This window comes from Scardinius erythrophthalmus (genome assembly GCF_964197995.2).
Source record: "Scardinius erythrophthalmus genome assembly, chromosome: 9".
Lineage (NCBI taxonomy): Eukaryota > Metazoa > Chordata > Actinopteri > Cypriniformes > Leuciscidae > Scardinius > Scardinius erythrophthalmus.
This window is the reverse complement of record NC_138229.1, coordinates 29,455,285-29,464,662: the sequence shown is the minus strand read 5'-3', so window position 1 is coordinate 29,464,662 and position 9,378 is coordinate 29,455,285. Positions and strand designations below refer to the sequence as shown.

General features: G+C 34.2%; 1 protein-coding gene across 1 annotated transcript; it reads left to right on the top strand.

The window, feature by feature from the left end:
* Positions 1-5,254: 5,254 nt before the first annotated feature.
* Positions 5,255-8,192, top strand: rgs1 (regulator of G protein signaling 1; the record flags this gene model as incomplete). Its single annotated transcript, XM_081373801.1, has 4 exons — positions 5,255-5,289; positions 5,514-5,593; positions 6,181-6,347; positions 8,016-8,192. 4 exons carry the CDS (start codon positions 5,255-5,257, stop codon positions 8,190-8,192), a joined length of 459 nt encoding a protein of 152 aa, XP_081229927.1.
* Between the last annotated feature and the right edge of the window lie 1,186 nt (positions 8,193-9,378).

The following is a 9,378-nucleotide window of genomic DNA, read 5'->3' as shown; positions in this document are numbered from 1 at the left end:
TGTTGAACAAAAAAAGAAGATATTTTAAAGAATGTTGGGAACCAGACAGTTGACGGCACCCATTGACTTCCATTGTAGGGGGAAAAAAACTATGGAAGTCAATGGCGTCAACTGTCTGATTACCAGCATTCTTCAAAATATCTTCTTTTTTGTTTAACAGAAGAAAAAAACTCATACATGTTGGAGCAACTTGGGGGTGAGTAAATGATGACAAAATTTTCATTTTGGGGTGAACTATCCCTTTAAGGATGCAGTCTATAAATCTTTAAAAATCCTTAAGCATTATCAATCTTAAAGTTAATCAGACTAACACCATAAAACCGTAATGATAATAATTAGCCCTAAAATCAAGCATTTTGGTAGAACGATTATTTTAATAGCTATTAAAGTGAAAGAACTGAGGTTTCATGAATCATAAATGGATGTTGACTAATGAACTGTTTCATGAGCTGTGTGAGATCGGGCAGAAATGTGTCGTCAGTACATAAACAGAAGACTGATTATAGCTCAGACTTACCATAAGGTAACCTAAATCGATCTTTGCTCTAAGTGGCCATATTAAAACTAAAGCTTTTTTTTTTTTTTTTTTTGCTTTCGAGAGTGGCAAAACTCTTGTTGTGGGAAGTGTAATAGAGAAGAGTGTTACAGTGCCATGATCAAATGTGTTGTTGTGTTTAACGCCCCACAGTGCTACTTTTAGATACACCAGATGTTTCTACAAAGCATTTGACCCTGACGGGAAAGAGAAGCAATACACTTAAAGTGATAGTTCACCCAAAGATACAAATTCTGTCATTTACTCACTCTCATGTCATTCCAAACCTGTTTGACTTTATTTCTTCCTTGGAACATGAAAAATATATTAGTGTTTTTTTGTTTTTGTTTTTCCATAAAATGAAAGCCAGTGGTGTTGAATTTTGCTTGGACCCCATTGACTTTCATTGTATGAAAAAACGATATAACATTTTTTCAAAATATCTTCTTTTGTGTTGAAAACAGCATGAGGGTGAGTAAATTATGACAGAATTTTAGTTTTTGGGAAGAATGGGTTTCAGCAATATGACTTTAGAAGAAGTATTTACTCCTCTATATGACGTTTAAACCACCATCATCTCGCTAAGCTACACAAATGACAATGTGGAAAGGATTATGGGTGTTTTTGCTGTCATCCTAATAAATGCTTACAGCACTTCATCTCTCCATTCCGCCATTATACAGCCATGCAGCAGAATATAGTCAGTTAATGATATCTTTTAGCTGACACTAACAGAAAATCAACACACAAGAACTTGAACCTTATGTTTGTTTGTGTGTCACCATTACCAGACAGATGGCATGGCAGTGTGTGAAGATTTTTTAGTTTTTTGTTTTTTGCCCTGATAACACAAATTCATCTCTGTTGATGCTTGTAAGAGTGGTGGGGTGTTGTGCACTGGGATGCTTACTGTGCAGCAGGCCAAGAGGAACAGAGAGGAGAAGAAGTTAATTTAGAAACCACAGCTCCCCCTGCTGGATGACAGAGTATGTACACTTTGACACATGACATGAAGGTTGTTAAAGTTAGCAAATACTAGGTTAAATGGGATTTTGAAGTTGGTTGGGGAAATCCTTTAATCTGGTGATGGTTTATACAATCCCATTTCCAGTAAAGTTGGGACATTTTGTAAAATGCAATATAATCAAGAATCTGTGATTTGTTAATAATTCTCCTTAAAGGGATAGTTCACCCAACTATCCCTTTATGGGGTTGGATGGGGTTGTAATGGGGTTGTATATTCATTACCATTCAAAATTTTGGGGTTGATAAATTTGTTCTGAAAGATCATTTAATGAACACCTGGTTAGAAATCCTTCAAAACTGCTTCATGATGTACACAACCTGAATTGTTAAATAATAGTATTGGACAAAAGATTGTTTATTTTAATTTAAAAATGTCCCAATCATCCACAGCTAGTTTATGTTTTGCAAGTTAACAACATATACCACTGTAACCAATTGGCTTTTAGCCTAGCCTTTTTAATACGCACATTCTCAATTATACATTTGTATGCAGTTTTGTTTGATCAGGCATTACAAATGGCTACCCCTGGGGTTCTAGACTGAACTAGATAGACATATTGAACATTTCATGACAGCGGATCATTCCAGCCCAACTTTACTTATTATTACCACCCAACATTTGGCAAGCACAGCTTGATTTTTATCTGGATTCTCACAAAGAGAATTCAAAATTTTGTTTCTTGTTTTCAAGCTTGCCAAAGGGAATACCTGATCTCACTGACCCTGTCGAACACAAAAAACACACAGACGTCAGACACACTCATGGGTTTACACAGGTGCTACAAACAAATGACTTAGACAAATGAGTGAGTCTCCAACAAGACTGTTTTCAGATCTGCATTCACTTCACAGCCCAGTGTAAATGTAATGATGCATTACAGTCAATTCTACCCACTCTGGAAATATGAAAATGTAAATTATTAATGATGTTACAATTTCTGAAACTGTGCACATCTCCGCTTTCAATTTTGTGGATGAACCAGAGTATGGAAAATATGAACAAAAGGGAGATGAGCAAAAAACTGAATACAAATCCAAGGGATAAATAAAGCTGGATGTTATTGTGTGTCACAGTGAATGAAAATCTTTGATTTCAGCAGTCAACACAGGTGAGCATGTCCTCACTCTTGCCAGCTTTTTTGGAAACCAAATTCTCATGGGCATGTGTAAGTCATTATGCATGCAAATCTGCCAGAGGATTTTCCATTGCTTCTAGAGATTTACATGGCCGCTGACAGACTGAGACAATATTAAAGGAGAGCTAAGAGGGGATCAACTAGAGATTTCTCTTTTTTTATGTGATGACATTCAGATAAAGGTTAGATAGGTGATTTGTTTGCAGTTGAGACACTTTGTTGTGTCCAAAAATAGAAAAAAAAAAAGTGGTCAAAAATGGGACATTCATCTGTTCCCTAACCTTCAAATGTTGTGTTACCCATTAATCAAAACCATAACCTGTGGTAGGAAGTTTAAATACCACTTTTCCACTGGCCGCCCATGACCATCACTCATCTTTTCCTGTATAAAAAAAAAAAAAAACCTTTGGTGTAGCAACCCCTGATCCCACAGTATTCAAAATCGCAGCTCATTATAGTAAACCAAATAGACACACGCAAAATCAAACATTGAAATGATTATTGTACTGATTTCAGGCATCCTCAGTTTAAAACGACAGTGGAAGAAGTAGTTAAAAAAAAAAAAAAAAAGATTGTGTTTGTAAATTTCAAAAGCAGAACAAGTACACTTCTGCATTATTAAGCACTAAAGCATTATATAAAAATAAGATTGGTGTTTTAAATGATTAAACAATAAAACTGTTAAAAATGATGAAGTATTGATGAAGTATGACGAAGACACTTTCCGAATGTCAAACATTGGTGGATAATGTTCACAGTTAATGTGATGAAGGTGTGAACTTAAAGAGATATTTCACCCAAAAATGCAAATTCTGTCATCATTTACTAACCCTCATGTCGTTCCCTCAAGACTTTCGTTCTTCTTAAAAACACGAATGAAGATCTTTTTGATGAAATCTGAGAGATTTCTGTCTCTCCATTGACAGTCTATGCAACTACCACTTTGACGCTTCAAAAAGTCCATAAAGAGATTGTAAAATGAATCCATATGAATTGAGGCTGAGATGAGACTCATTCGCAAAACTAAGGAGAACTGACTTCCTACATCTACTAAAATCACACTGAATCCAGTTGGTTTCAAATCATCGCAAAAATGGCTTGATTTACGAGAAAAAGCTCCAGCATCATTTGTTGGCAGATGCCTCTTGGTTTGGTGTTTTGTGTCTAATGCAATGACTTTCAGAAGTGCTTCTCAAGCGTCCAAATACTTTTTGGCATAACTGTGTGTTATATGATATGGTATTTGAGATGTCTTACGTTTTGTAGCTTTGACTATGGGGGAATGATGGAAAATTGAGCAGGAGATCCTGTATTCAGGTATCATTGACAGGATTAGATCATAAACAGGCAAATACTTCAATTTAGGTCTATTTCAACCACATGCTATTTGATTATGGCAGGATTTCCATTCTGTGATTTCAATATTGTGGATATATGTGGTGATGACCTAATGGAGACCCACCTTGACCATCACACAGGCAGGTGTTGATGTGGTACCAACCAGATCCAGCGGTGGGCAAATTCAAACTTATGCGCTAGTAACACTACTAAGTATTTGAGCATAATTAAACTTATTTGAAACATTACCCAATGTTCAAATAAAAATGTATGGATTACATTAATGAGCTCTTTGTGACCAATACTTGAGAAGGTGAAATTTGCAGTCAAATACAGAGAATATTATGTGGATGAATTATTAGCGGCTATTCAGCACAAATCTGCTCTTTCCCACGTGTGTCACCCTTTGTTACTTTTGCATGGCAGGTTTCAAGACGATCAATCAATCAATCAATCAGAAATGTTACATCTTGAAGTATTAAAATGCATTAATTGCCCCTGACTAATTTTAGATACAGACACTGAATATGTATTATTTGCATATTTAACATTTACTATTTAACATTTTAGATTATATTTAAAACAAAAGAAGCTTGAAACATCAACTAACATTTTTTTTTAAGCTACACATTACTTGATATGGAGGGCTTATGACCTATTACCTTCGCCTTGGGATAGTTCACATAAAATTGTAAATTCTGTCATTATTTATCTTTGTGTCGTTCCAAACCTGTATGACTTCCTTTCTTCTGTGTAATGTAAAAGAAGATTTTTGTAATTTAGCAACTGCATCACACCATACATTTCCACCTAGATTTTTCCCTGCCTCATCTAGATGCTTAAAGATATTTAATGTCATTTTAAGTATTTGATCAATTTATTATTTGTAAAAAGTGCCACACAGCTAAATGCTGAGAAACACAGTGAAGCCAGTTTATGTTTTTTTTTCACAGATTTACAAATGAAAGCAGGTATCGACATAACGATGCTTTCTCATAAGCATCAATTGACCTGCGTTATCTCATAAACCAGAGTTAATTTTTTCAGTGACGAGCAGGCCATCACCTCCGTGGTGAAGATGTTTTCTACATGACCTTACAGACTGAGGAGGTGACCCTGCCCAAAGCTTTGCATGCTGATTTCCATGTGTTCCATTCATGCCAGTAAATGTGTTTAGACCCTCCAGAGCCAGAAAGAGTCAGAGAGTAAAGGAGACTCCATGCAGAGGACACTGCTGACAGAGATGGCCATAAAGTGAGTCCCTGCGTATTAATGCTATTTTTAAATGATATTCAAGACTGCTACGCCTGAATTTACTGGTCACGAGGAATTTCAGATTCGAAGGATTTGAAGTTAGGAATAATTTTGGCAGAATGCAATTGGTTTGAAATGCTAGGTGTTTTGTAATCAATATATTTGAAATCTGTATCACAATCAGCTTCACCAGTGAAGGATCTCCATGTAATTTTCAAGGGTAGATTTTGTTGCTTTTCTCAGGAACCTGTTGATGATGTTGACTCCTGGGGCGAGTCCATCGAGAAGCTTCTGTCCTGCAAAGGTGAGAAAATTCAGTTGTGAATATAGTGGATAGAATATCCTATGCCATTCACAAGAGATCCATTAAAAAAAAATCTTAAATATTACTCTTAAAGGTTTTGAATTGTTCTTTATCGGCAATAAACAGTGTTCACATTTGTTTTTAATGGTTATCCCATAAGAATAACATAACATAAGACATAAAATAGAGCTATATACCTAATAATGTTTTATACAGGTAATATATTCAGAGAATCATTGTAGATTTATTACTTTTTGTTTATTGTCGGTATGGAAAGCATAAGATGATACTTGATTATTATGCAGTTGATGACTGATGATTTCTAATGGCATAATGCAAATAAATAAAGAATGGGTCGATTGTAAAGACTAGTCAAATTATGTGTGACTGAAGTCAATGGTTCATGTTGAAGTGAAGTCATCTCAATCTCATTCCTGTCTGAAATAATTGTATCTTATATGCAATTTAGCTCCTTGAATTATATTCAAATGTTCAAACTTTTCAAATTTCAGTTTCGTCATATAAATTGGAGAACGAATACTTAACTATTTTCCATAATAAATTCTAACAATGGTATCATGCTGCAGCGGGACAGATGGCTTTCCAGGACTTCTTGAAGTCGGAATACAGTGAGGAAAATATTCTGTTCTGGCTGGCATGTGAGGAATACAAAAAGATCAAGAGTGAACCAGAGATGATCAGCATGGCAAACCAAATCTACACTGAGTTTGTGCAAACGGAAGCACCTAGACAGGTGAATTACAGCCCTCTGACTGAACTGTGCTGAGCTCTTGTAATGTTCTACTGAAGAAATCTATTAGTAGGTCCTGCTGCTCAAAAGTTAGTTAGAAAGTCCTTTGCTGCAAGTATCACTTTCATCCTTTGGGGTTGCAAGAATTCAGCATTTAAAAGAGAGCATTCAGATATTAGTTTAGTCTTAAAGGCATAGTTAAACTTCTGTCATCCTTTACTCCCCCTCAGGTTGTTCTAAACCCATGTGAGTTTCTTTCTTCTGTTGAACACAAAAGAAGATATTTTGAAGAATGTGGGTAATCAAACAGTTGCTGGACCCCACTGACTTCCATATAATGGAAGAAACTGTTTGGTTACATGCTGCAGGTTTCATTCTTTTGTGTTCAACAGAAGAAAGAAACTCATGCAGGTTTAGAACAGCTTGTGGGAGAGTAAATGATGACAGAATTTTTATTTTTGGATGAACTATCCCTTTAATGACATTAGTCCCATTATATCCACAACCAGAGTTGGTGTAAAGTTACTTTTTAAAGTAATGCGGTACAATATTGTGTTACTCCCTTAAAAAGTAACAAATTGTGTTACTTAGTTTCTTTTTGTGGAAAGTAATACGTTACTATTCCTTTAATTACATAAGTCCCATTATATCCATAACCAGATTTGGAGTAAAGTTACTTTTTAAAGTAATGCGGTACATTATTGTGTGACTCCCTTAAAAAGTAACGAATTGTGTTACTTAGTTACTTTTTATGGAAAGTAATACTTTACTATCCCTTTAATTACATAAGTCCCATTATATCCATAACCAGATTTGGAGTAAAGTTACTTTTCAAAGTAATGTGGTACAATATTGTGTTACTCCCTTAAAAAGTAACAAATTGTGTTACTTAGTTACTTTTTATGGAAAGTAATACGTTACTATTCCTTTAATTACATAAGTCCCATTATATCCACAACCAGATTTGGTGTAAAGTTACTTTTAAAAGTAATGCGGTACAATATTGTGTTACTCCCTTCAAAAGTAACGAATTGTGTTACTAAGTTACTTTTTACGGAAAGTAATACGTTACTATTCATTTAATTACATAAGTCCCATTATATCCATAACCAGAATTGGTTTAAAGGTACTTTTTAAAGTAATGCGTTACAATATTGCATTATTTAGTTCACACACTGCAAACAACGCCTCTGTACTTACTCCTGATTTCTCTGTCATTCAATCAATGGGAAAGCAAAGTAACTTGTGTTACTTATTTGAAAACGTAACTCAGATATTTTGTTGTAAATTTTAAAGTAATGCGTTACTAGTTTCTTGAAAAAAGTAATCTGATTACGCAACTCACGTTACTTGTAATGCATTAACCCAACACTGTCCACAACAATAAAAATAAATAATCACAAATTTTAATTTGATCTATTAACATTCTCAAATAATGATTAAACATCTTTAGCCCCATCCTGATATCCCAAACTCCAGCTATGTCTTTGAGATGGCTAAAATTGAACAATACACAATCATTTATTTGTTTGTTTGCATGCTTGTCTGTTTAGTTATTTAATTAGATATGTTTTATTTATTTATTCATTCGTTTGCTAACCAATTTTTATTTTTTTTTAAGAAAAAAAAGAAATAGGAAAAAAAAAAAAACTGTATTGCCGTTATTTTCAGGTCAACATTGATTCCGGGACTCGCACAAATATTACAAACAACATCTCGGAGCCGACCCTGAGCTCATTTGATACTGCACAAAAGATGATCTTCAGTCTAATGGCGAGAGACTGCTATCCCAGGTTTCTGAAGTCCGACATCTACCAGTGCATTCAGCAAAAGCATGGAAAGAGCTGATTTTATAATGACTAATGGTACATAGAGTTTAACTATTACCAGCAACACATATTTTTTAATGATTTTATATTTGGTAAGCAAGACCTTTTTAGTTTTGGACTGCTCTTAAATAGCTCTATTTTCATCATGATGTTGCCGTATAAGTTTTTTTTTAAGGAAAAACATGTTTACAGTGTCACATTAGGATCTATTCTGATTTTCATGCACTTTTGCCTTTTGTTTTATTTTTCCTCTTTACAGAAAATCAAACCATTTAACTGCATCTCATATTATACAATAACAGAAAATCATGCATCACCAAAAATGTTAGGAATCATCCCATGTGGGATTCGAAAGGATCTGTTATGGGCTTTAACAAATTCAGTAATTTCCTGGTTATCAGCATACTGTTGAGAAATCAAAAATCATAACACATTGAGAATTTGAATACTGCTTTCTTAACACAACTTGTACAGCCAATTTATCTACAATTCATTTACTGCAACCTATCGGTCAGACATTTTTCCAAACAATTTATTATTTTTATTATTAAAACTTATCCTCTCCTCCCGTACCTATAAGCCCTAAAAAATTTTGTCCAGAAAGCTTATATCAATAAATTATTTTATTTTATTTTATTTTATTTTTTTTATCTCTATTTTTTAGTGCAGTTTTTTGGGAGATATTTTGTTATTTTTCATTTTCTGCATTGTAAATGTGTCCAAATCTAACCTAAAATCGAATAGTGTGTGTGTGTGTGTGTGTGTGTGTGTGTGTGTGTGTGTGTGTGTGTGTGTGTGTGTGTGTGTGTGTGTGTGTGTGTGTGTGTGTGTGTGTGTGTGTGTGTGTGTGTGTGTGTGTGTGTGTGTGTGTGTGTGTTCCAAGTTACAAGTCTAAGTACGACAAATCTCCCAAGGTCTTGGACCACTCCACTGAACACTCTAATTTTAAAAATTAAAAGAAAATCATTGTCAGATCAAAATGACCTGATGGAGGATGATGATGTAAATCTTTTTTGTTATTAAAATATGTTTTGTTTAGGTTTTCTTATGATTGATGTTATGACCGTCAGGAGGAAATTTGTAAAATTAATTTAAAGAACCACTTAAATATGACCACTTTATAAAGGAACATCCTGGATTCCTTATATAAAAAAGTGAAAATATATATAAAAATATATAAAATTTAAATAAATGAACATAAAACA